Genomic DNA, 27,886 nt, shown 5'->3' with positions numbered 1-27,886 from the left:
GGCCCTCCCTGGTGGCGCAGCCAGTTAAAGCACTGCACTAAGAAGCTTAAGCCAATTCTGCATGAGTTCGATCCCCGCCTGCCCGGGAGGAGATCCAATGGTGAGGCAGACCTCTCCTGACCTGCCCGCTGCTCCCCTCAGCAGTGTACTTCATCGATCTGCCTGTTCTGCTCCCTGCTCTGTCTCTGGTGAATCCTCTCACCCTCTGCATCTCTGGCCTGTACCCCAGTTCTGTACGAATAAATAAATCTTTAAAAAAAAAAATCTGTTACAGTATATATCTTTCCTAAATATCAGGCTGGGCGACCCAAGATAATATGACCAACTTTGTTTTGGCTTTTTCTGGTAATGTGTGTGAGCTAATCATTTAACTAGATTTCTTTTCTTAATGTAAAAATACTGATGTGTTTTATTGGATAATGCCGTCTGCTGTTTTGCTTAACAAAATTGTCGCACTGAACAAGGGAAAAAAAACAAAAACAAAACAGAAAAGCAAATGTATGTTGATACCAGTTTGTTTTGCAAGGGCAGTGTGAACAGTGGTGTGAACAGGTCCCTTAGAGGACAGTCGCATAATGAAGAATGATGGAGGGAAGCTTAGACATAGCAAACACCCAAGTGCACTCAGGTAGAGCTCGTGGTGGGGGAAAAAACAAAAACAAACAAAAACCATGGGACAAGGCAAGAGCTTTTAGTAAGAGCCCATCCCTTCTGGAGCACAGGTAGGTACTCAAAACAGAAGCTGGGCTTTATTCAAGGTGAACAAAACACTATAAATAACTGTTCTTCAGAAGCCATTTCTACAATAACTATATACAGGAATTAAACAAGTACACGTTGTCTTAGGTTTGCAATATAACCAATCCTTAGAAAGGTACTATAATGCAAGAGAATGAAATGTTGGCTCTCTTTTCCCAGGTAAATGTCATTCATTATAGTGATAGCATTTCTGTTTTCTAAAAGCAACCATAAACTCAAGATGCTGCACAGCATCTGAGTATGTGGGGTTCAGAGTTCCCCATGTGATCGCCTGCTCAGCAGCAGCAGGCAGAAGGCTGCCACCTCCCCGCTGTGCAGGAACCCAACAGGGGCAAGTCCCATGAGGTGTTCACCTCCTGGCCTTACTTGGCAGTGCAAAACTGGAAAAGGGGGAAGAAAAGCAATGCCTCCAAGTGAATGATTTTCTTGATGAGAAGAGTTAAAATTCACAAGCTGAGACTTTCATCATTCCTAGAGATTTCACCACGATTTATGAAAGAGGGGCAAGAACAAGCCAGGCCAGCCCTGGGGGAGAGAGCAGGCTCTGAGGCACATTAGGGAGGATGCACCCTGTGCCAGGGGCATCCACCAGAGATGGACCAGGCAACAGTCCCTTGCCACCCGCCTTGCCTCACTGGGTCCATCCTGAAAGCTGGAGCTGGAGCCGAAAGCCTGTGAGAACTGCAGGGCTGGCCCATGTGGAATGGCCTGCTGAGGTCTTTAAACGAGCTGTTAAAGGAGAAGGAGGTGACAGTTACCTCCTCATGGTGCACTGCCAGATGCTTTAGGGATGAGAACAACGCTTGGATTTGAAAAGCAAGGGGTAATAAATGTTGGACAAAAGCTGATAGAGTTGGTAAAGTCTATCAGGATGCTTCAAATGAGTTGAAGTGTCCAGTTGCAAAGTAATTACATTCCAAAAGAGTATACAGATGCTTCTAATGCTGTAGAAATCGAAGAACAGAAATGGAATCAGAAGACTAGTGATAAGCAAATGTCCCAATTTCAAATGAGAAAGGAAATTTGAGACCCCAATGCTTGATGTGGACCCTTGTTAAAATTTAGAAGAAATTATTCAGATGCCATGGGACTATTTAGAGAAGATAAATAACATCATTAAGTAGCAATAGGGGGTCTCAGAAAAAGCCATGGCAAGCTAACCTCATTTTATTCTTTCAGCAGGGTTTCTGGGTTGATAGATTAGAAAGGACATAAACACTGTGTCTCTTTGGGTTTAGCCTTTCTTGATAACCTTGAGAAAGGAGAGATAAATGTGGGTTACATGACAGCCTGGTCATGGGTTCGGAGGTGGTGAATCAACTTTTAGGTTCACTGGTCAAAAAATTCATGTCACCCGATATGATTTTCATGAGCACATTAAAGAGACACGGTCTCTGTCCTTTAGAAATTTCTCAGTAGTAGCAAATAGCAAATTTTTAGAGGACAAAAAACTCCGAAAGACAAGTATACATGATTTCAATATGAAATAAGAATTCAGCATTATAGCAATAGGTTAAAATGACAGGACAGAAATCAATAAAATGGAACTGCATGGGGACAAGAAGAAATTCAGTAAATAAAAGGCTCACAAAATCAAATGCTAAGTTGCAGGCCATCCTTGGCAGCCTTCATATGAGACAGTAGCATGTGTTTTAGGGAGTGGGAATTTTTCAGCAAGTCACATGTTCAGTCTGAGTGAGTTCTGTGTCAAGGTTCCTGGAAAAAGTTGAGCACACTCTCTTAGTTACATTAACAGAATCCTGGTATCCGGAATAAGGAAGCTAACCACCCCATAGTCTGGAATTCTGGGTGCTATGTTCAGATGTGACACTAAGAGAGAAGAAAAGGGATCGCTCTGGTGGCGCTGGGGTTCAACACAACGCTGATCAAGCTGTCTCCAGCCACTGCGGTACAAGTTGGATTCCCAGCTGGTCTGGGAGCTGACCCCCGGGGCGCAGCAAATCCCTTCTGTCTTGTCCACTGCTCCTCTCAGCAGTACATTTCAGTACATCTGCCTGTTGTGAAATACTCTGTCTGGTGAATCCTCTCTCCTGCACCCGGCCCCCCACACCTATGGCCTTGCACCCCAGCTTTTGTGTACATAAAAAAATAAATCTTGATTAAAAAAAGGAGGAGGAGGAGGAGAAAAGGCCTAAAGAGGAGGGACCAGTAGGATGAAAACCTGGGGATCACTCAAGGAGCAAAGTGAGGGGAGATTCAGTCTGAAGGAGAATGTGCCACGGTGGATAGATTCAAATATTTTTAGGGTCATTTCTTGGAATGAGAACTATTTACGCCCTCTAGGTTCAAGTAAAAGCAGGAAGTTGGAGTGCTGAGTTCATTTTCACACAGGAAATGACCATCTCGTAGAGCTGTCTTTGGTCTCAAGAATTGCTTTCCCCCTGGCTAAAGGAAGGGTGGAGGACGGTCACCCAAAGGTGGTGCTGGGGCACCATCTGGGTGTGGGCAGCTCATCCAGACAGCATTAAGCATCCTCTTCCTTATCCAAGTAGTCTCAGCCCTCTCTCTGCAGGTGGGGTAGCTGCATCACACCCTCCTTTTCATCATGTTAGTCTACATCTCATCTGGGGCAATTTTAAAGAATACAAAATGCAAGTAGGACAACTACCCTTTTTGAAGAAATTGTCTTAGGTTAAATTTTATAGGCACTCAGTATGGTTTTAAAAGTCTTCTAGATAAGCAGAAAGCAAAGCATGCCTAGCAAGTCAAAACAAGGCTTTCTGATAACACAGGACAAAGGGTGTTTTGCTTTGTTTGAGAAAATAAAATGGTGGGGACAAGTAGCAGGGACCAGTACTACAAGTAGTAGCAATTATTGCAAAGATTTTACATTTATGAATCACGCAAAATTATTTGAAGTCATATGTTGAAAAGCATCCTCCTTTTTAAAAATGAGGTCCGATGCTGAAAGCAAAGGCAGTAAGTAGACATTTAAATTTTCCATAATTCTGTACCAGAATCATGCAAGAACTTTGGAAGAAAAAAAAAAAAACCCTCTCTCCTGAGAGCTAATTAATTCTTATATATCAGTTAAATATAGATAGCAGTTCTTATTTAATACACTGCTAATCTGCACAACTGTCAGAGCCCTAACATTTGACTGAGGTGATGGGAGGCAGATTAGTACAGGTGGTATTTCTCTCACAGGTAGGATGAGAGACTACTATATTAGTAGCTGACTTTAATGGTGCAAAACCTTACCACATGGAGAGAGATATTTCCCAGCAGCATTTTCTAAAACCAACCAAAAATATGACAACGTATCTAATTAGGGCCTCCTAATTTGAGTGCCTCCTACTTGAGCACCAAGTTTGGTAAGAGAAATAAAAAATATAAATAGCAGAAGTGCTTTTTCTAGAAGATTACTAACATGAAATATACATGAAACATACAGTGGTGGAGAGTTGAGTACATACTCCCCGGAACCTAGCTAAATGTGGGAGCGAAGAGAAGAGACCTACGAAGAGATTTTTCAAGGGAAAGTTAAATAAATAAAACCAGAAGAAGGGAAAAAATTACCCAGTGTCTGCATGCTGAAATATTTAAATATCTTTTCCTTACAATACAACTGAAGACATACTCAAAAATCAGCCCCAGAGAAAATGCATTTTCTGTTTTGGGGAGTGAAGCAAAGGAAACTGTATCACAAGGACACTTTATGTTGCTCACAGCTCCATCCACCCACCTGATCAGCTATAAATAGTCTGAAAGGCTGATTATTAATAATTAAACTGTTCAAAGAGCTTCGGTTGTATGAATTCATATAATCTTCCTAACACCTCTAAAGGCAGGTACTCATTCCATTTTGTGGATGAGGAAACTGAGGCTCACGGAGGTCAAATAAATTGCTCAAGGGCCCTCACAGGTGTGACTACTACAGGTAGGATTCAAACACAGGTAATAAAGTTGTGGCCAGAGCTTGTGTGCAATGCTTGGCTGCTATAACCTCATGCCACTCTGCTTTGGTGTGGTTTCGTAAAGTGGTCAACCCGTAGTACTAGTCTGGAGGTAAAAAGGCCATTGAGCCAGCAGGTAATATAAACAAGTGATATGGGACAGGTTGAAAGCCTGATGATAAATAGCAACTCTGCACTGGAGGGCTGACAGTGGGTGATGGGGATGGTGCAGCCTAAACCCTCACAGTCCACATGATAGGGTAGCCTCCTGGTCACCCCTGTTGTCTGCTACCTTAGGGAAAGCTGGGTAGGGTGCTGCTAGAGTTTTAGGTTTTTATGAAGGGGAAAGAATAAGCCCTCAAGTTTTATATGCTTGCTTTGTACACACCCCCCATCGCCCCCCTCCCCTTTTCCCCTAAACAAAAGGAACCATGAAATAAAAGTTCATTGGCCATATGTGGTCCACAGGCTGGTAGCCTCCTTTATATTATTATGGGGAAGATAGCCACCACTCTGAAATAAAAGGTCTAGCTTCCAGAAACCCCTCCAAGACCCCTTCCCAGTGTTACAGATGTCCTCACTTCCCAGTGTTACAGATGTCCTCACCTCACTCAGCACATCATAAACAAAATGCTATCAAATACCAAGGTGCACTTGGTCACAGAAACAGATGTTTCTCTGTCCTAAAACAAAGGTAAAAAGAAGAGCAAGAGGTCTCTGCAGAGTGACACTCAACTTATTTTTTCCTTACATCAGGGACTGATAAAGTAGGTGCAATGGTCCAAACTGACTTCCTGGAAATTGTTCCTGCCTACAGCAAATCGACCGGGAAAGCAAATACAAACTTGACAGAGTTGCTGATTCTTGGTTTACAAGGAAGTTTGAGTGTTCACTGTGGGCAAAGAATGGACCAGTGGCCAAATTTCCTTTCCTGGATGGAGTGCTCTTGCTCCCTGGGGTCAGTGATCAGCTTACCCCAAACCCAGTATCATGGGGCTCCTCTAGCCACTCAGAATTCTTGACTTTTAAAATAGCAAACAGGGCATCTAAGAGACCTGGTAGGTGAATGGGGGCAAGAATTTCTTAACCTTTAACATACATCTCCTCCTATCCCTTTTCAACATTTCCAAAAACTCCCATGCAGGTAATATAACACAGACTTAACAAAGAAATCCTTTGTTGGGACGGTTCTTGCTTTGTATGCTAGATCTTTATAGTGAGGTTTCCTTTCTGGTATAAAGCACATATTAGAGTCACAATGAAAGCCAACATTGCAATGTACTTATGTTAAGAAGCATGTAGAGTAACAATACTTAGTGTCAAAAACTGTTGGTCACTATAAAATGATTCATACCACTATGAAATTTTGGGAAGTAAAATACTGAATGGTTCTTATTTCCTATCAGTTTTTCAGCTGGCATAAGATGTGATCTTCCTAATAAAACTGAATCACGTAACAATCAAGTAGAAACCATATCAACTAACCAAAATGAGCCTAACTCATTTATCCACTGGATGGGAATGACTAACACCATGAACTATCTTTGCTTTGGCTTTCAAATCATTGTTCAATGTTTAAAATGGCTCTGGGGGTAGTGTCCAGTACGGTTTTCCAAAAGTTCACATTCAAAATGCCATGAAAAAGGTAAGTTTGCCGTTATTCCACAGTATTAAGGTAGCACTGGGAAGTAGGAAGGGACAGTGCTTTTGATCGAGCGTCTACTGGGTTTAAAATAGCCTTAATAGGAAATAATTACCTTAAATATGCTAGGATTTCCCCTCCCCCCTTTTAAAACACAATCCCTCAAAAAATTTCACCCTTACCATTCTAGTCCCCTTTCACACACATGAGAGGTCCGTAAGAATCCAGTTTACATTTTTTCCAAGATGCTATCCTTTAAATTCCTATCCAAATATCTTAAAAAATACACAGGACAACATCAGACAACATGGCACTAGCAGAGCCACTGTGAACAGGGTACAGATTCTGATATCTTTGGAGTAGAAGCCATGAAACCCAAAGCAGAAAGAACTTTAAATCCTGGGCGTACACTTGCCCAGACCCCGCTCCTTGGGTCGCCTCCCCTCTATAATATTTTGGCGAACATGAGGAAGATGAAGCAAGGGAAATCTTACCTGTCTTTGTAGTTTATCACAGTATCGATGATGGCGTTCATCTGCTTTGTCAATTTGGGAGGATTTGGTGACAGTTTCTCCGCGGGGGGGCGGCCTCTTCTCTTCTTAGCCTTTTCCACATCTTCTTTCGCAGGATCTTTATCCACATTTCTTCGTCTTTTTCTCTTCTTAAGCCGCACTTCTTCTTCCATTTCTTCCAAATTGCCGTCTTCAATGGCCTGTTAATAGAAAACAAAGGAGGAAACGTCAAGGTAAGAAAATAACCAAGGCCACGAATAAAAATAAATAAATTAAAAAAAAACTAATTTGAATAACTAGAGTAAAATGGAAGCTACCAAAAAATAGTAATAATGAAACTTCACAGTAATCAAGGGAGTCAGAAGAAAAGGGAAGACCACCATATTGGATAAATACATCTTTAACCCACGGTTACTTCACGAGCAAAATACGTTGAGGGCCCAGAACATTGACAGTATAGAAGAATCTAACAAGTATTAAAACAATTATGTATCTGAAGATAACTGAATCCAAATGAAACTTTAGCTCAACAGAAGAAAAAAAAAACAAAAAACCCTCAATTGTCTCATGACTGTAATAAGGAAAAAGGTAACAAAAAAGGGTGGGTAAAGACAAAAATTTCTCTGAATATACAGCTTTACAATCATACAAGCGTTGACCTTAAGAGTTTACATCAATTTACTCATAATTCACAACATAAATCAAAATTCCATCCAGATTTTGTTCTAACGTAGCAATTAGTAAACAAGGAAAAGAGGGAAGTACAAAGCCACATTCCTGGGTAAACGCACTTAAATCCCCGATAAAGAACACACACACTCACAAACAACAAACACTTTTTCCAATTACCTGCAAACGCTTGCTTTAAACCAGAGCCAGCAGCACTAATGCAGAGAGATAATAAAATAGCTATAAAAACAACCAGGTATAAAAGAAACCTGTTCATAAATGGCTAGAAGATCCATATGACAGATCCAGAAGTCTAAACTTTTTCCCCCCTGACATATATCAAAACTTAAGAAAAATAAAGAGAAAAGGAAACTGCAAACAGAACAAAAACAGATAAAAGAAAATTTGACCGTGGAAGAGAATTTTTTTTTTAAATCCTTTAAATTACATTTCAAGATTGCTTTCTCACACAAAATAACTGATGTTGTTATTTGTTCCTCCTGCCTCTCAATATTGCCTCCAGTATGCAAATGCTAATCAATCCTTTCTCGTAGCTGAAAGAGCTCTAATCATAAGGCAATTACCTTCATTTCTCCACAGCACCAAACATGGCTAATATTTATGATCATGTGAGTATAACAATCAATATAAAGAGTGATTACAGCTCAGACATAATTTCTTTCACTTGTGTACAATGCCTCCTGAAAAAGAAAGGTTTTGTGAAGAAAACCTGGTGCAGAACACAAAACAACCTGGCATGTTAAAAATGCCAGTGGGATTAAAAAAAGGTTTTCTATGCATCCTCTAATGTGCAAACCCACAGAAGCAACATGCACACAGACAGAATCCTAAGGGACAGTCTGAGCCTAGGCCTTAATAATCAAAAGACAATTTCCATCACGATCCTACAGTGTTCAGATAACCAACTATGAAGGAGGCGAGATCTGATGAGTTATGAGAAAAAAGGAAAAAGAAAAAAAGCTTCACATTATTTCATTAATATTCATTCGCCTAAAAGCAGGACACCCACTATACAGCTAAACATACTGCAGCTAAGAGAAGATTAAGAAAAAGGAAATTGTCCCGCAAATCTTGGAGGCTGAACATGCTAATAATAAATACAGCATGCAAGGCTGTCAACAGTTAATGGTATTGCTCTCCTCAAGCACCCAGCTGCACACAGAAATACGGAGAACACCGGCTTTTGATGTGTTACACACCTACACATGCCTGGGATGTACTTCTACTGAATCTTCAAGACGGCAACGAAAAAGGATATTTACCTTACCACTATCAGCAGGCCGGCTATCGGAAATCACAGTTAGTGGGGATAAAATTAACAAGCCAGCAAAGCAGCGAGCTGCTAGTCTCTTCATCAGCTGATCAGGAAAAAAAAGAGAGCTGGGGAAAGGCTATGTTTTCATATACAAGTAATTTTATTTTACTGAAAATTTAATACTGAAAGGATTGTGGATACTCAAATCTGCTGTTTCATTCTACCTACTACAAGGCCTGAAGCCTTCCTCCTTCAGCCTGTTTTAATATTGACAACTACTTATCATATTTTTTTCCCCCTTATTATTCCAGGCAGCAGAATTAGACATTTTTAGCTCAGGTGGTTCCTGATTCTTACTTGCATTTTAACAATTAAGCCAATAAGAAAACAAATTAATATTCAAATTTACTTTCAAAATTAAAACAAGGTATGCTTTTTTGGTATTTAAAACCTCATTTTAGTGCTTTTTAAAAAAATAGACTGCATGGTTTAGGAGCAGTCTCAAGGTTTTTTTTTTAAATAAAAGAATATTTTTCATTAAATGCATGTAAGTAAAAGCAATGTGCATGTTCTCAAGTTCAAATATTTTAACACAATATGTTATTCTTCTCTTTAAAGAAAATCCCCGAACAACTGTGACAGTTCACTTTCAGTTTCATGCTGTAAAATTTTTCATTGTTTTTCTTTTCAGTGGGATAAATGAAGAGGAGGAACTTGTGAAAAAGATTATTTCTACTCTTATCCCCCTCCCCTTAATTTTGAAAGAAAAAGCATCAACTTCTGATACTGGACTTTTAAATCTCTAAAGCTGGGAGTAGCTAAGAAGCAAAAACAAACTGCAGAAAGAACTAGTCCAACAATTTTTATTACAATTGTAATACGTGCAGATTCTTATTTAGATTTGGGGATCATAAGGAAACAGAGAAAGGACTGACCATTCTTCCCCTTAAATTAAGGTTTTATGCAGGAATGCAGAGAGCTACAAAACCTCTCCCCTCCTCCCCAAAGACCCCAAGCACACCCATATGCAGTGCTTTATGTTCAGGGATTTCTAAGGGTCTTTTTCTAATGGAAATCAATTCACTAAATATTTCTCAGTGCAGTTTGCACTTAAAGAGTAGAGTAAGATTACTCCTGCATGTAAGTAAAAACAATTCATGGACATTTAAAACTGTTCCTTTATTAAAAAAAAAATATTCATTAAACTGGCTCAACTGACTCAACTCGATGCTAGGGGAGGGGGGGCACAAAAAAAACTTGCTACACAATGCTAAAGTACTACCCCCAAAAGAATTCCCTTCCAAACCTTTTACCAGCACAATAATGAAATAAATCACAGAAGCAAACCCCCAGTTTCCGACTGGTGACGTGGTGCGCAAGAGTGCGAGCCCTAATTCAACATACAGACGGCTCCCATGCTGAACTGCCTCTAGATTTAATGAAGTGAATAGGAAGGAAGTCGGGGGAAAAAAAGTGTACAAATAAGAAATTAACACTTTCCTTCCCTACCCAAACCGTGAGATACAACTACATCGAAGTTTGGTGAGGCACTTCTTTCCTTAAAGGCACACTGCACCCTTTTGGCTCCGGATGTCACTAAAAAAAAAAAAATCCCTTATGGTGATAAAAATCCCCAACCAAGTTAAAATAGTTAAGCTTATTGCTGCCTGCATTTTTCCTGAATGAAGCTGGGAATTACTCCTTTCTCCACTGGATGGCAACCTTTCCTTCCCCCACCCCCTACCCAACCTCTTCTTTCTCTTTCAGCTTTTTTTTTTTTTTAAAGAATACATTTTCATGACTTAGAATGTGCAAGGACGGATATACATTCTGACTTTGTCTTCAATTAGTTCTTAAAGCAGCCTGTAGGTTCTGATAACAAACATGCAGGTCGTGCAGGATTCGCTGTTTTAGAAGACACTTCACATACTGGAAAGCACATGGCAGATCCAAGAATCTGACACACGTGGGTCCAGTTTTGTCCCTCTCTTGTCACCCTGAATGACACTGTGTCTTTTAATGAAAGACTGACAGTGCAGAAAGTCGGCACTATCCTTGCTCTTAGCCGTAGTGTAAGGATGTGCTACTACATATGACAAACCGATATCTGATCCAAGACTATGAATAGGTAAACAGGAACAAGCTAACAAAAAGCCACAAGTCAGCTCTGGGGCACTGCTCTCTGGGGTTGCCTTTCCCATCCCAGCATCTCCAAGCCAACCAAGCAGGGCCATCTTAGGGAAACCTGAAAGGAGAAATTCTAAAGATGAGTAGACAATGCATAGGAAATGTCTTAAGTATGAAATGGGAAATTTAGCACTGAAATACACAACTCTGAAATTTAACACGTTTCTGTCCAGTCACTTTCTCTTTCTCTCTTTGGGGGGGAGGTGCGGGGTAGGGGGCTCTCCTCCTAAGGAGTTATCATTGGGCTCCACAAGAGCCCCTAAGCTCTCGCTGAGGTTGGGGGTGGGGGTTACAGATCAGAGGACTAAGTATTACAGAATGGGTTAAGACAGTTACAAGTCAATACCAGTGCTTCCGGGAGGACACTCCCACCTCATCCCTCATCCCTCATCGGCTTGATGCCAACATTCTGGGAGGAGTAACCTCCCGCAGTCTTGCTGAGACCCCAGAAGCCAATAATACAGGTAGATTTCCAAATCACTTGAGTAGCAGCAGCAGCAACCCCCCAAAAGTGGGATTTTAAAGATTTCATGAAAAGATTTTTTTTTTTCTTAGAGTAGGAATATTTAACAATAGCAAAAATCTGAACATGAAACTCCTGCTGAAATTAGCAACTCATTTTAGTCACTTGGTTTAATAAAGGCTGTCACACTTTTGGACACAGACTTTCATAATCAAGACATTGGCAAGTTTTTTATTATCACTCCACCCAAGGCAATCTGTTAGAAAGTATGCATAACATCAAGTTCTCTAAGGTGATATAAATTGGACACAAAAGGACAAAGCCTGTATAATGTCACTTCTGTGAGCAAGTTCAACAGTGGCTAGCAGCAGGGGTTGAGAGGTAAGGCATAGGACATTTCTGCTTAATGAATGCAGATTTTGTTCGGGGATAATAAAGTTCTGGGCAGTGATGACTGCACAGCTGAAATGTATGTCTAAAATAGTCAATTGTGTTATGTGAATTTTACCACAATAAAAAAGCCCCTGGGGGAAAAAAAATCCAAGTCTTTAAAGTGTTAGGAGGAAACCCTAACTACTGCAGGTTCATACGTGTTCCTACCACCTCAAACACCACATGGTACTAGTGAAACCTTCCAGCTTCCCTTCAAAACTCAGACCTTTCAGTATTTCAACAGGAGGCACGTTCAGTCTTGTTCTGGCCAATGACATGAAGAAGCCTTTGCAAAAATGCTCAATTAATCATTTAAACATGATTAAGCAAATAGTCACCATGCAAGCAAATACTTCTACATATGACACACTTGTGAATTTCATAACTTTCTTAGCAAATGCCTCAAATAGCCAAGAAAAGAGACAAGTTCCTGTGAAGATTTTGAAGATTTAAGAACTGTTTTTAGCATACTTTTTTTTTTACATAGCAATTAAATAGACATGAATTTCTTAATGCACTCATTTGTCAGGCAACTCTGAGGCCACCCAGTTCTGCCGAGGTGGGGATTGAAATGAAATGTGCAAAGCTGGTCTTTAAAGGGAAGCAAAAGGGGGCCCAGTTTACTTAATTTCCAAGAGTGAGCTTTTCAGTTTCTTGTTCAACGACTTTAGATCACTTTTGTAGGAAAAAAAGCACCCAAGTTCTCTTTCCCCATACGGCACAAGAAAGCTAAGCTATACAAGGAAATTCAGAGGAAGAAAGGGGAAGCCATGACTTTTACAATGGAGACCAGTAACTCAGAACATGACAGTGGATAAAAGCAAGTGGGATTGGGAAGAGGGAAAGTGTAGGGAATCGGAGAATTATTTCAGGGCCCTCCCTGGCGGCATAACAGGATAAAGCACAGCACTGTGAAGCTACCTGCAGCCACTACAGCGAGTTCCATCCCTGCTAGGGAGCTGACCCACATAGCGCAGCAGACCCCTCCTGACTGGCCCGCTGCTCCCCTCAGCAGTGTACTTCGTTGATCTGCCTGCTCTGCTCCCCACTCTGTCTCTGGGAGTCCTCTCACCCCCTGCACCTCTAGCCTCTACCCCAGTTCTGTGAGCATCAATACGTCTTAAAAAATTTTATTTCAGCTGTGACATCAAATAAGTATATAACGCTTTACTCAGAGTGACTATTAGACTTATTTATAGAAGGTGGTCCTCCAAAACATCTGGCCCTGAAAACATTAAAACGTAATATATTTTGTTCTCAGGATCAGCCCACTCTATTCTACAGCTCCGTTAGGTGGAATCAGTCAAAGAACCTGAGCAAATTTGGGAGACTGTAAGAGGCGTAGAGAAACAATGAAAAATGAAAAGAAATAGAATTCTGCTTTCTTACCATAGGACCATTTACCCAGTTGCTATCATTTCATATCAAAGCAGAACCCCATCTCCTTGTCCCGGGAGCCAAGCTTCTCAGGGAGCCTGGGCCACTTGTGTCTTCTGAGCTTCTTAGTATATTAAGGAAATAAAGATGTGCTACATCAAGGTAACAGACTGTAGTATAATTTCAGTGCTGACAAACAATTATTTAATGTTTTTGAGATAGACAGGTCAAAGACAATGGGCAGAACTTGAATTAGAGACAGTGTCAAATGGTGAACTGGAGGCCCAACAGCAAGTCAGTGGGCATCTCCCAGGCATGCAGCGACGGACTGGCCACCAGCTGGACCCTCTCGCAGGCTCACCCCGGAATGGCAACTAGGACAGTTTTAGGTCTATCAGACCACTGTGCTAAAAAGCTTCAGATTCAGGTAATAGGAGGTAGAGATTACGGCACCAGTTTGACTTGAGGCAGAGGCAAAGAAAGTCATTAACACTGAAGTACCAGGGAGGAAAACATATAAGTAAAACAACACACGAAATCAAAAGAGTTTGAGGTTACCTCCAGAGGTTGACTGCAGCACATGTCAGTAAGCACTTCTACCCCAACACTGCTACCGCCATCACCACAGACAGCAGCAGCACATGGGTGACACGTATTGTTTGCTAAGTGAAGGACAGCTTTCCCCAACATGCCCAGAACAGCCTCTTCCAAAGAAGTAAAAATTTGTCATGATAATTTTAAGCTAGAGTCAATCAAGGGCCCATAGGCTCTAGAGAAAGACTTTTTACCTAGAAAGATGAAAATTAGGGGTATTTCCAAGCTTGAGGTTGTCCTCAGAATAACTGTTCTATTAGAGACACATACCTTAACGGCGGGCCAAAAACAGAGCATTTGGTCCTGTCCTCTATAATGTGACTCACTCCCTCTCTCCTCAAAGTGCCAGGTCTCTGTCCCATTCTTTAGCTCAGGATAAAAGCTATCTTTGTGTCCCATTTATTAGATCTTTCATCCATGTAAATTCTCCTAACAAATGCAATTAAATTTTCTCCTTTCTTTTATCAGTCTGTCTGATGTTCATTTTTTGATTGCTTGACCAGCCTGAGAAGAATCCAGAGAGGTAAAAGGCAATTTCCTCTTCCCTCCCAAGTTCCCAGACATTTGATGTTGTACCTATATTTCCACATTCAATCCTCACAGTGCTAAGCGACAGGTACTATTACTGTCCTCATTCTGCAGCTGAGGAAATTAAAGCAGAGATGATGGAACCACATGAAAGTAAGTTGCAGGGGCCAGGATATGAACTCTTCGAAGTTTAGCTGCATAAACAGTTGTTCTACTTCACAGCATAAATGATGACTCAACCTCCAGGAAAAGGCCAAATGAAGTTTGCTAGGTTTGGGTGAGTGATACAAGTAAAACCATAACACAGCATATCTTAGGGAGAGTTACAGTAAAACACACAAACACGGTCTTTGCTTTGCATGGGTGTGCAGGACCATAAAAATGGCCATGCATGTTGAAATTATATCAACGGAAAAATGATGACCTTTACAAATGTATATCAGAATATTAAAACTCTTCATCATTATACACATATCGTAAAATGAAAAACATAATATTTACCTAGCCTAATCTAAAGCACTGGATATAAATTTTAAATATATCCACAAAAAGTTATTTTTGCAAAAAAAAAAAAAAAATCTTATCAAGAGTATTTACACAGCACCTGCCATCTTTCTCCCATAGTGTAAACTTATGATACAGAGCAAACACTTTTTCTATGCCTTGGCAAAACGCCAAGGACCAGCTTCCAACATTTTGTCATTTGCCCTTTTGATGATGAGAACTATCTGATTCCTTTAAAGCTAGAGGCTTTTGTATTGTTTTTCTTTGGGACATCCATGTCCTCTTCTTCACAGCCACATTCCTCTCTCACTGATGTCATTAAGTTCTGCACTCAGCTCCTCTGGCTGAGGATGTCAAGTCTCTCCTTTGTGGTCACTTTCTTTGCTTAAGCTCTTGATTGGGTTTTCTTATAAAGAAATCTGTCTCATCAGCAGTAAATATTTGGCCATCACCTGTCTTAACTAGTCCCTGGGACCTGGAAAGAAATTTCCCTGTGCTCTTAATGGCCCCTCACAGCACAGCCAACCCACCGAAGTCATCGAAGTCATCAAAACACGTTGACTTCTCTTACCAGGGGGTCCTCCGCTGCCTGACTCTGCCCCTACTGGCAGTGAAAGTAATGAATTCTCCAGTCTCCTTTTTCTTTCAATGTAGCAACTAATTTCAGTGCTTTGGTCTGAGCACTAGCCAGATTGACTGAAAATTGTAAAATAATAAATCCTAATCTGAAGTAAATGCTAAAATAAAACTCAGTCATGAGTGGCTTTATGCTTCTACTGAAATGTAAAATTCAACGAGGGGACTTCAGCTTGGGTTTTATGTTCTGCAGATGTCTTCTATATGGTTTGTATTGAGTCCATGTAGGACTTGAGAGTATCTTCACATGTATGATACCATTTTCAAATATAATTCTACCAAAGTCCACTTTCTGCACCGTCACTTTCTTTGTTGCATTTTCACCTTTTGATAGCCAGTTCTCTCCTATTCTTTCTAGGGTGTTGTGGGGGAAGACAAAGAGTCTCCACAATGACACACCTTGCTGTCTCTGTGTGGACTGAATAAACTTTAAAAGGACCAATCACTGATCTTAACATACATCTATTATTTACACAGTGATCTGTGGAGTGAAGAGCTAGCAGCAACATTTGGACTCTATACAATAACTCAGTATACCACAGTGTTGTGGGCTGGATCTCTTCATGTTCATATGTGGAGGTCGTAACACCCAGAACCTCAATATGTAACTGTACTTGGAGATAGAGACTTTAAAGAGCTAAGGTGGGCCCTCCTTGGTGGCGCAGTGGGTTAAAGCACAGCACTAAGAAGCTAAAGCAACTTCAGCATACATTTGATCCCCACTCCAGAGGTGACCCACATGGCACAGGAAGACCTCTCCTGACCCACCCGCTGCTCCCCTCAGCAGTGTACTTTGTCGTTCTGCCTGTTCTGCTACCCACTCCGACTCTAGTGAATCCTCTCACCGCCTCTGCACGTCTGGCCTGTACCCCAGTTCAGTATACATAAATAAATCTTTAAAAAAAAAAGTGACTAAGATAAACTGAGGTACTTAGCATGAAACTTAGTAAGATGGGTATCTGTAACAAAGTAACAGAGTAAATATCTCAGGACAAATGAGACACACAGAAGAAAGGATAAGACAGCTATTTGACAGCCAAGGAGGAGGCTTAAGGGGCAGCTCTGCCAACATCCTGATCATGTAGCCTCCATTCTGTGGTATTTTGATAGGGCCATACTAACAAATAAATACTATGCTCATTGAAATTTGCTACTGGAGGAACTGACGATCTATCCCTGTTGATCTATCCCTGTAGTGGAAAAATGTGTACACAGGGTTAACAGGGCAAAGCAAGGACTACTTGCCTACACCTTCATAAAACATCCCTTTGAAGAAGTGATGGCAGACTACCTCCTGTGTCATCCGATAATCTAAGGGAAACTGCCCTGCCCACAGCAATTGCTACCTGGTGTCCCACCAGGCAGCTCCTCCCTGCCCTGTCTCAGCAGGTACAATTGGGAGTAGTTACTGTCTAGGGTGGTTTGCCTCTAGATTTGCGCAGCACCTGGCATCCTCAAGTGCCTCTGTGCAAACAGAAGTGAGGGTATCTGCAGAGTTAGTTCACTTCTGGGAATCACGACTCGAAGTGTGAAAAAGTGTGGTTAATAGGCATGGAGGTTGCACCTAGGTCAGAGATAAATGCCAAGAAGCTAAAGAGAGCCCAAGAGGGAGAGCACAACTAAAGAATGTATACTATGTGAAGGAGAAAGCGTAGCTGGTCTGAGGTGGTATGGGGTGGTGAGGAGGCAGCTGCAGTTCCCCTGATGTAAATTTAAGTCATTTGGCCCTACAGGTACATGCGTCTGAACACACATTCATTTACGCACACCTCCACATATGCATGTACGCAGACCTACACATTATTAGTGTCACCAGGAGTGTCTGGCTCCAAGCCAACTTGGAAATGTGCATTAAATTTAGATCTAGAATTGCCAATTTATGTCTGTGTGGTGCTTCTAAGAATGTATAAGGTCATATAACTGTTCTGCTTTATTCAACAGTATGTCAATAAAGCTAAAAATTCAAAACAGAATTTTGAACCCTCTTTAGCAAAGAGCTATTCGTATGCTGCAAACACAACCTGTATGCAGTAAACTATTTGTTACATAGCAGGGAGCAGAACAGACAGACTGAGGAAGTACACGGCTGTGGGAAGCAGTGGGCGGGTCAGGGGAGGTCTGCCATGCCATATGGGTCACCTCTGGGGCTGGGGATCAAACTTGCACTGAAGCAGCTGCGGAAAGCTTGCAGGTACTGCACTTTAACCTGCTGCACCACCAGGGAGGGCCTGTATGCAGTAAACTTTAAAATGAAACTTTAATTTTAAGGCCCATGCACACAAAACTAGAAGTGGAAAGTTAGACCAGGTATTACTAAAAAACACACTGAAAGTTATTATGGCCTTGCATGATGCCCACACCTTGGGTATTCTAAGCCTCGGCTAGCAGTTTTGCTAGCAATCTATGACCGAAGCCAACACAGGTGGTCAGGTGGCATGAGACAGCACCCGGAGGCCAGGACAACTGAAACATGGCCTGAATCCATGTACATACCAACATCTATGTTAGAGAAGTTATGACCATAAAGTGGGAAAGATGGTCTTTTTAATAAGTGGTATTGGAAAAACTGGAAAGCTGCACAAAAACGAACTTCAGATTTCAGTATAAAAACTGCAATAATAAAACAAATCAAAGAAAACATTTGCAGTATGTTCCATGATATCAACAATAAAGATATTTTGGTGATTCAACCCTTATGGCAATACCAGAAAAAAAGAATTGGTATTATACTTCAAATTTAAAACCTTCCATATGGTAAAGAAAACACAAGATAATTAAATAGACACCCTATTGCATGAGAAAGCATTTTTACATAATGTATAACTGATCAGCAATTTCCAAAATATATTTTTAAAAACCCACACATGCCGGTGGGAATGCAACCTAGTACAACCACTATGGAAAACTGTTTGGAAGTTCCTCAAACTGCTAAAAATTGAGCTTCCATATTACTCAGCAATCCCACTCCTAGGTATTTACCCAAAAGACACAAAAACAGTGATTCAAAAAGATATCTACACCCCCATGTTTATTGCTGCATTATTTACAATTGGAAAGATATGCAAACAGCCCAAATGCCCAACACCCACACATTTTAGCAATATTTTTTTAAAAAATCAATAAAAGGGTAGCAGATATGGACAACTCAGCAGACAGGCTACCCTGAAGGCCAAAAGATCTGAAAAAAATGTTTATTACCACTGCTTCTAATAAGAGAAACAGATCAATACCATCTCACATCCATGAGAATGGCATAAATAAATATACTTTCAATGAGTGCTGAAGAGGATGAAGAGGAAAAGGAACCACACTAAAGGGTTGGCAGAATGTAAACTGGTGCAGCCATTATGGAAAGAAATCTGGATTTACCTTAAACTAGAAAAGAAGATATATGACCCAGCAATCCCACTCATGGGTGTATGTCTGGCAGGATATGAAACGATCTACAAAAGATCTTCCATATTCCAGGGTTCACAGCAGCATGATTTACAATAGCTAGGATATGGAAGCAGTCTGAATGTCCAACCCTGGATGATTGAATCAAGAAGACGAGCTCTTGATCACTCTACTCCACACCATGGAGTATCATACACAGCCAGAGGAAAGGATGAAATGCAGCCATTGTCAATAAAATGAAAAAAGTTTGAGAGAATGACATGTAGTAAACCAAATGAGAATAGAAACAAATGGGACATAGCAAGCAGTTTGATCACGGAAAACACTTTCAAAAAACCAGCGGACATCAGTAAGCATCCAAAGGGCTCTGAGGTTAAGAGGGAGAGAGAGAGAAAGGCACAAAGGGTATAAGCAACAGGGGTGGAGGACAAAAATTTCTTAAAGATCCTAGAAAAGCAAAGCACTGTGGGGCCTCCCTGGTGGCACGACAGGTTAAAGCACAGCACAGTGAAGCTATCTGGAGCATGATTCCATCCCAGACCAGGGAGGTGATCCATATGGCACAGCAGACCTCTCCTGTCTCCTGCCCGCTGCTCCCCTCAGCAGTGTATTTCAGTAGATCTGCCTAATCTGCTCCTCACTCTGTTTCTGGTGATTCCTCTCACGCCTCCCACACCTCTGGCCTGTACCCCAGTTCTTGTATAACTAAAACTTGCATAACTAAAACTTACAAAAACAAACAAACAAACAAACAAAAAAACCATGGTGGCCCAAAGGTGAATACTGTGGACACTGAGACTGGACTGTTTGCATTTGAAGCTGTGTTCCAGCACCTGCAGGCTGGATGACTGTGCAAGCTCCTGTATTACTTGTGCATCTATTTTCTTGGCTGTAAAATGGAGGCAAACAACAACATCTCAAAGGTTATTTGTAAAAGTCACCCACAACATTTCAGAGCATAACTTCAATAGGGTTTCTAGAAAAGTTACCATTTGCCTGGAAAGCAGAACATAAGTAAAACAAAACCGAAAAGTGGTCAGCAGTTTGATTTTCAGGAGACAGATAAGCAGAGGTTGGCTCTAAGTGGCAGTGGCATCATGTATCGCAAACAGCTAAATTGCAGAGCACTAGGAAGGGCTTACAGGGTACATGCCTGACAGTCACTAAGCCTGAAGGAAGTTCAAAGGCTCCTTCAATCGACCTCCATTTAAGACTCTGGCTCCTTACCAACAGTCAGCTGTGTCCCCAAACACCCTGACGCTGGTTATTCTTGTTACTGGAACTACATAGTTCAATTAGTTATTGCACAAAGCGAAACAATTGCAAGACGAAACAGGATTCTTATTTCTATTAACAGTGAATCCGATGAGAGACTCCATAAAAGGCAAAATGCTTCAATATAAAACAGAACAAAGCACTTGAATTTGGCACTCTTGTAATTCGGGAGAGAGTCTGCATACAGCCTACTTCGTTAGTATCAGGATTCTCACTCAAGTGCTCCAGTGCTCATTACCTAGATGGACAGAGGGGCTCTTCCACCATGCCTCCAGCTATCAAACCAACAGGATGCACACACTCAACAGCTTACAATCTGTCAATTACACCTCAATGAACAGGCAATTTAAAAAATCTCATTTATTCTAACAGTATCAAAACAAAAATCCTTAGCGATACATCATGTGTATGTCACTTAAACAACAAAATACAGTATTCAGGTCACCTCAGCAAAAACCACCTATGACAAACATGGATTATGTTTGTAATTAAAATCTTCATATACACTTAAGTGATGTATCATCTCACCTTAACCTATCTTTTCATTGAGTAATCTGTTCTGATTATTTTGGCTAAGAAGGCTTCTATTCTTCTTTCTTTTCAGAACGGGGGTCACAAGGAAAGTCACATTATCTCGAGAGTTTTTTCCTCTAGTCATTTTCTACATAAAGAATTAAGAGCTCCACCCCACTGTCAAAGCTTAAACATTCTTTCATCAGGTATGTTTCCTAGTGAAGTGTCTAATTTATCCTCTATAAATCCATCTCTGTCTGACTCAGAGATCCCCAGAGGTGGTCTTACCCAGTCTGGTTTCTGCCATAGCCCCTGTGATGTGACCATCTCAAGAGTAACAGGAAGACACACCAGCGCCTTAGCACAGCACCCACACTTATTCCCACACTAGGGATTGCTCACACTTTTCACCTGGAGCGTCTTCCCTAATCCCTGTGTCTGCTAGAGCAGCACTAACAGTCCACTCCCTCCTTAGAATCTTTCCCAGCAATCACAGGTCATTTTGATTGTTTTTCAACTTTTGACAGGGTTTCCTGGGAAAACTGCTTTTAGTGAATAGCTATTTACTGAACACAAGCAATGAATTCAAACGTATTTTCCTAGATATTTCTCTTAATTTTCAAGTACAAAACTAGGAACTCTCATGTCAGACTCCACACCTTCCCTAAATCACCCTCTAGCAATAATGCCTAACCTGCCAACCTCTGGAGTCACTTGACTGAGGTATTTTCTGACCACACCATAAAGTTTCTTAGCACCCAGAACACTAATAGTTTTCAAAAGTTGTCCAGAGTTTCCTGATTGCCAGATTAGCTTCAGCTAACACCAATTTGAGGGCCCTTGTGGCACAATCTGTTAAAGGCAGCAATGAGAAGCTATCATTAGCCACTGCAGGATGAGTTCAATCCCGGCCAGTAAGGTGACCAGCATGGTGTGGCAGGCCAGAAGGGTGACCGGCATGGCGTGGCAGACCACTCCTGTTTTACTTGCTACTCCCCTCATCAGTATAGTTCAGAAGATCTGCCTGTTCTGCTCCCTATTCTGCCTCTGGTAAGTCCTCTCACCCCCACACCTCTGTCCTGTATGTAACCCAGTTCCTGTATGCATAAACAAATCTTTAAAAAAAAAAACTATTGGCCCACCCTGGTGGCTCAGCGGGTTAAAGCACTGCACTGAGAAGCTTAAGCCACTTCCGCATGAGTTCGATCCTGCCTGCCCCAAAGGTGACCACATGGCGCGGCAGACCTCTCCTGACCCGCCAGCTGCTCCCCTCAGCAGTGTACTTCAATCTGCCTGTTCTGCTCCCCGCTCTGTCTCTGGTGAATCCTCTCACCCTCAGCATCTCTGGCCTGTACCCCGGTTCTGTATGAATAAATAAACCTTAAAAAAAAAAACATTAAAATAAAACCAATTTAATTTACTTCTATTAAAATCTGTCTTTCCCATAATGCTATAGGATTAGGTTTTTCTACCTTCTCTTGCCAAGTTTCTCCTTTTAAATGCAGATTCCTCAAGTTTTTCTTTGGTTCTTCTTTCATTCTCACTGGTTGTAAATATGCAATTAAATGTGACCAATTAACCCTTGAGTTTACAGCAGACATCACTCACAAGGCTGATGTCTCCATCAGCAACAGGTGAGGTGTTCTCATGACTTCTGGTGCACTCACAGCCAGAGAACCTCAAAACCACTCACTCTCCTAGGGGAGACACCACCAGCTAGGGGAGGCTACCAGCCTTGCCTCACCCACAGAGGGAGCTCCCTCAGGGACTTCATGCTACTGAGCAGCTGGACAGGCTCAATCCAAGATACCACTTCCAGGTGCCTGGACACAGTTTAGTTCCCCATTCTGGATGGGGAAACTGGCTTTGAAAGTGACCTCCATGAATATGGCTACAGATTTCTTTTGTTGCCTGGATTTTGCTCAGGAGTACCAATTGACCTTTCCATTCTACCAAATAACCCTGCATCAAATTTGTCAATTTTCTCCCAATCAGATGACTGTTTCTTCTCTTCTAGATCCTTCTAAGGGTAGGCTCATTTCCCAGTCATCCTGGTTTGAACCACCATTTTAGAACCATCCTGACTAGAGCCAGGCTGCAAAACCACGGCTTCCCCTTAGTACACTCCACAATGCTATGTTAGAGGTAACATCTTCGCCTCTTAAACAAGCTCTCTACTCCATCTCCTCATCTCCTTAATTTTAGACCTCTTTCACAGGGTCAAAAAAAGGGGTCCTCGGGCCCTCCCTGGTGGCGCAGCGGGTTAAAGCGCAGCACTGAGAATCTGAAGCCATTTCCGCATGAGTTCGATTCCCGCCTGCTGCTTGCCCCGAGGAGACCACATGGCGAGCCAGACCTCTCCTGGCCCGCCCGCTGCTTCCCTCAGCAGTGCACTTCGTCGATCTGCCTGTTCTGCTCCCCACTCTGTCTCTGGTGAAGCCTCTCACCGCCCCTGAGCTTCTGGCCTGTACCCCAGTTCTGTATGAACAAATAAATAAATCTTTAAAAAAAAAAAAAAAAAAAAGGGGTCCTCAAGGGCTTGCCTATTCCTCCAGGGCCCTTTGAATTCACTCCTTACAATGCAAATACCTCCAAGCAGTCTAAAAGGAGGGACCATTACTCATGCCCCAATCTCAAAAATGTTCAGGCTCTACATTCTTTCTTCTGAATAGAATAAAGCCCAGATTCTTTCTTCTGAGGACTCCAGAGAGTGGCCCACCCTTGTTTTTTCTTCCACTCCTATCCCTAGAAAAACTCCACACATCCAACTCACAGGGTCACAGTAAGAATAAATCATATTTCCCATACCTCTCTGGGGTTCCCTTAGCCTGAAATGTTTCTTCTGATCCCAAATATGTTCATTTTGGAATTAACAAAAGTGCTACTTTTAAAATGCCCTGAGCCCTCCTCCTGTATTTCCATAATACGTCATATGTGGTATTTTTGTTGTTTGTTTTGCTTTAAAATGCCTGAATCGCCTATCACTCTAAAATCTTTTTCAAAATTAAAATAGCCTCTAAAGTCACTTAAAATTGATGCCTTGTTCACCAGTGGGCCCAAAAAATTGCTAAAATAAAATTGAGCCTGTATTGTTTACTTCTCTGCTATCTCAAAATGACAGTATTTACCAAGGAAGCACATTCTGCAGTTTGGTTTAAATGATAATGGTCAAGGGAAAGATAAGTAACTAGGGAGGAAATTAAAATAAACCGGATTGAGATAAAATGAAGATTTTTGTTTTTCACTTGTCCCAGTCCAGCCCACCTTTAAAAAATGATTATCTTTAAACTGGTAATTATATAACCTTTTGTTCTGCTCTAGTTTTGAAAGGTAAATGACTTGACAATAAAATACTCAATCCTGCTGGCCAAACGGACCCACCTAACATGGAGGCTCAAAGATGGAGCCTCATTTACAACTCGATTGAACAAGCTGGAGGACAGGAAGGTGGCTTCCCCCAAACAATCAAAAGAGGAAGGGGACAGAAACTGACCTGTCATCCTGGACAGCCGGCAGAGCACCTGCCCTTCCCAGGACGCCACAAAGGAGCTCCCTCTGGGCGCTTCCATCCCACCTAGGAGGCGGTCTTCAAGCTCTCTGGCCAGGGGGCCTTCTGAGCTTATCAAGAGACTCACCTGTAGCTCATCAGACCTGAGTTCCTGCACCTTTTCAAGGTGCAGCCAGAATTCACTAGCCGGGCAAAGATCAGTTAAGAGGCCAAAGAGACTGTAAATTGATGTCTTCCACCAACTCCCCAGAGCCCTGCAGACTCGCACTGGTGCGTATTTTCAAAATAAATACAAACTCAACATTCATTACAAACAAACCGGTCCTAAACTAAACGCTGAATCCCAAACCCATGTACCACAGGTATGAGTCTTAATTTCTTGTCTGTAAAATGGGAGAACTAATAATATCTAGCAACTAATAATACCTAGCAAGTCTTTTTTTTTTTTTTAAATTTATTTATTTAAACATACAAGGACTGGGGCCTAGGCCAGAGGTGCAGCAAAGAGCGGGGGTGGAGGGGTGGGGGGTTTGGGGTTGAGAGGCTTCCCCAGAGACAGTGGGGAGCAGAAAAGGCAGATCTATTGAAATGCACTGCTGAGGGGAAGCACACTGCAGAGACAGGAGAGGTCTACTGTGCCACGTGGGTTAACTCCCTGGCTGGGGATCAAACTCGTGCTGTAGTGGCTCATGCCTTTGGTCAGTAGGGTTGATAGCAGGATAGTGCCAAGATTTAATCCCTTCCTCACCAGGGAGGCCCTACCCCAAGTCTTTAAGGGGGGATGACATAACTTGCCACCAGTCTCCAAAAGCTGGACTCCATAAAATTAAAGAACTTTGTAACAGGGTGGTCCCTAGGAAAAGGGGAAGTTCTAGTTTCCCTGCCTTGCCTGGCCAAGAAGGAAGGTGGAGCTGAGGAGAGAAAAAAAAGAGAAGGAATCTGAAGAATAAGGAAGCAGGATGGCGAGCTAGAAGGAGACCTGAGGAAGCCACAAGGAGCAAAGGGAGACATGTGAAGAAATCATGTTTATTTCGTGGCCCTGGACTGGTTGAAAGAGATGTGGGTGAGATACCTGTGGGGCGGTTGACTATGGCAGTGTTTATATTGAGTTTGATTTTGCTCTTTTCCTCCCAGACTTGTCTGGCCATTTCTGACCCTTTTCTATGGGTCCCTGCCAGAAGGTACTCTAGTCTTGTGGCAGCTTTCAGGCTTTGCTTTGGGCCAATCCCTTCTGGGTGGACTTTTGCCCATGAGGGGATGGGTAACTTCAGGTATTTGATTTAGAAATTATATTCTTTGTCTTCTGTATTATATATTCATTGCATTAAAGTCCCTTTTCATTAAAGTCTTAAATGTTTTGTCTTGATGCGGCGGATGACAGAACCTATTTGGAGCAGAGAACCTTTGTGGGTTCAGGGGTGCCCCTCTCCTGTAACAACTTGATACATGAGAAATTATGGTTGGTAAAAATGAATCTCAGTATTTTCAGCAAACTGCTCAAAGAACTTCAAAGTCCTTTTAAAAGAAACAAATAATTTTTAAAAAAGATTTATTTGTGCATACAGACCTGGGGTACAGGCCAGAGGTGCAGGGGTAGCAAAAGGATTCACCAGAGACAGAGCAGGGAGCAGAATAGGCAGATGGATGAAGTACACTGCTGAGGGTGTAACAGGGTGGTCCCTAGGAAAAAGGGAAGTTCCAGGTTCCCTGCCCCACCCAGAAGGAGGGTGGAGCTGAGCAGAGAAAAAGGAGAAGAGAGAAGAAGAGAAGTAAGCTGGATGAAGAGCTAGAAGGAGACCTGAGGAGCCACATGTGAAGAAACTGTGCTTGTTTCCTGACCTTGGACTGGTTAAGGCAGATGTGGGTGAGAGACCTGTAGGGAGGTGACTATGGCACTGTTTATATTGAGTTTGATTTTGCTCTTTTCCTCCCAGACTTGTCTGGCCATTTCTGACCCTTTTCCATGGGTCCCGGCCAGAAGGCGCTTTAGTCTTGTGGCAGGCTTTCAGGCCTTGCTTTGGGCCAATCCCTTTTGGGTTGACTTTTGCCCACGAAGGGATGGGTAACTTCAGGTGTTTGATTTAGAAGTTCTATTTGTGTTCCATATTGTATATTTACTGTATTAAAGTCCCTTTTCATTAAAGTTTTATATATGTTTGGTCTTCTTGCGGCAGATGGCAGAAACCACTTAGAGCAGGCAGGATTTTGGGGCTTCAGGGGTGTCCCTCTCCCCCTGTTCTCTAACAGATTTGGGGTGCCCTATAACAAGGGGAGCAGCAGTGAGCGGGGTCAGGAGAGGTCTGCTAGGCCATCTCCGGGGCAGGCGGGGATCGAACTCATGAGAAAGTGGCTTTAGATTCTTAGTGCTTTTGCTTTAGCCCGCTGCGCCACCAGGGAGGGCCCAGAAATACGTAATTTTTATAAAAATAATTTTTATGAATTAATCTGAAAAAAAATTTTTTTTGAAGTGTTATGTGGGCCACTGTCGCAAAAGTTCAATCCCTGACCAGGGAGGTGACCCACATAGTGCTGACCTCTCCTGTTTTTGCCCACAGCTCCTCTCAGCAGTGTAGTTCAGTCAATCTGCCTGTTCTGCTCACCCCACTGTCTCTGGTGAATCCTCTCATCCTCCGTACCTCTGTCTTGTACCCCAGTTCTGCATGTATAAATAAATCTTTAAAAAAAGTTAGGTGTATGCACTGGACTATGGTGATGGCACATGGCACATGAGAAACCCAACTAAGATGGAAAAATGCACAAAAATATGTAAAAATAAACTAAAATAAAAAGTTATGTGTGTACATGAAACCCAGCCTCTTGCTGGTTCAGAGAAGGGGGCGGGGAGGGTATAGGGACTGAGACAAAGGGTCTGGTTTGACTCAAAGAAAGCCCTGAAAATTCCCTGGGAATGTGTTTCAGATGAAGAATTCCATCCTCTAGAGGGGAGGGCATGAGATTCAACTGCTCAACAGGCTCAAATGAGATCCAACTGCTTAAGGTGGAGCAAAGGTGTCAACTATGTAACATTGAAAAGAGGTGAAAAGCTGCCTTTTAAAACTAGGGTAAGCAGCCTGTGAAACTCGGAGATATAAAAGCCCTGTTTACAGAGAAGCAGCAAAAATTGCTATTCCCGTGTGGGAAGGCATGTCCCCACGTATCACTTAATGGCCCAAAAAAGCCAGTCCTTTGGCACTGGATGGACAGCAAAACGGGGTTTTCTTACAATGGAGTGGAAAGACATGCAAATAGTACTGAGGACAGGCTGGGGCTTGATGGGTATCATGGGCTGGGATTTACTGAAGCTGCTACAAAAGAGCTGAACCTCCTAACAGGTTAAAAATAATTCTGAAAATAATGGCATCAAAACAGCCCCGTCTGTGATTTTATTTGGCTCCTTTTGTAATTTGGGTACATGAAGGTCAATGAGATTACAGGTGACTATTTTCTTTCCTATCCTCTTCTTTATATTTCATTATGTATTATGTGGTACGACACCTCCAAGAAATGTTATTTTAATCTATATTAAAAAAGAAAAACAAGGCCTCCCTTGTGGCGCAGTGGGTTAAAGCACAGCACTGACAATCTAAAGCCGCTTCCGCATGAGTTCGATTCCCGCTTGCCCCGGAGGTGACCACATGGCGCGGCAGACCTCTCCTGACCCGCCCGCTGCTCCCCTCAGCAGTGTACTTCGTCGATCT

The 27,886-nt window shown here is 42.1% G+C and overlaps 1 protein-coding gene across 2 annotated transcripts in view; it reads right to left on the bottom strand.

Annotated features, from left to right (window-relative positions):
* Nucleotides 1-27,886, bottom strand: part of SMARCA2 (SWI/SNF related, matrix associated, actin dependent regulator of chromatin, subfamily a, member 2) — a 167,259-nt gene that overhangs the window by 21,311 nt on the left and 118,062 nt on the right. The window contains exons 1-2 of one of the 2 annotated variants that reach the window (XM_012721394.1): nt 8,084-8,435; nt 6,813-7,030 (exon numbers count right to left, since the gene is read on the bottom strand). In XM_012721394.1, the coding sequence (XP_012576848.1) occupies nt 6,813-7,030; nt 8,084-8,128 (263 nt within the window). In that variant the 5' untranslated portion in view covers nt 8,129-8,435. Of the gene's footprint in view, nt 1-6,812; nt 7,031-8,083; nt 8,436-27,886 lie in introns of those variants that run through there. The other variant, XM_004677627.2, reaches the window with a different exon arrangement.

Source organism: Condylura cristata, unplaced genomic scaffold (assembly GCF_000260355.1).
Source record: "Condylura cristata isolate star-nosed mole 26May11 unplaced genomic scaffold, ConCri1.0 scaffold00006, whole genome shotgun sequence".
NCBI lineage: Eukaryota > Metazoa > Chordata > Mammalia > Eulipotyphla > Talpidae > Condylura > Condylura cristata.
This window is presented reverse-complemented; position numbering and strand designations above follow the sequence as displayed.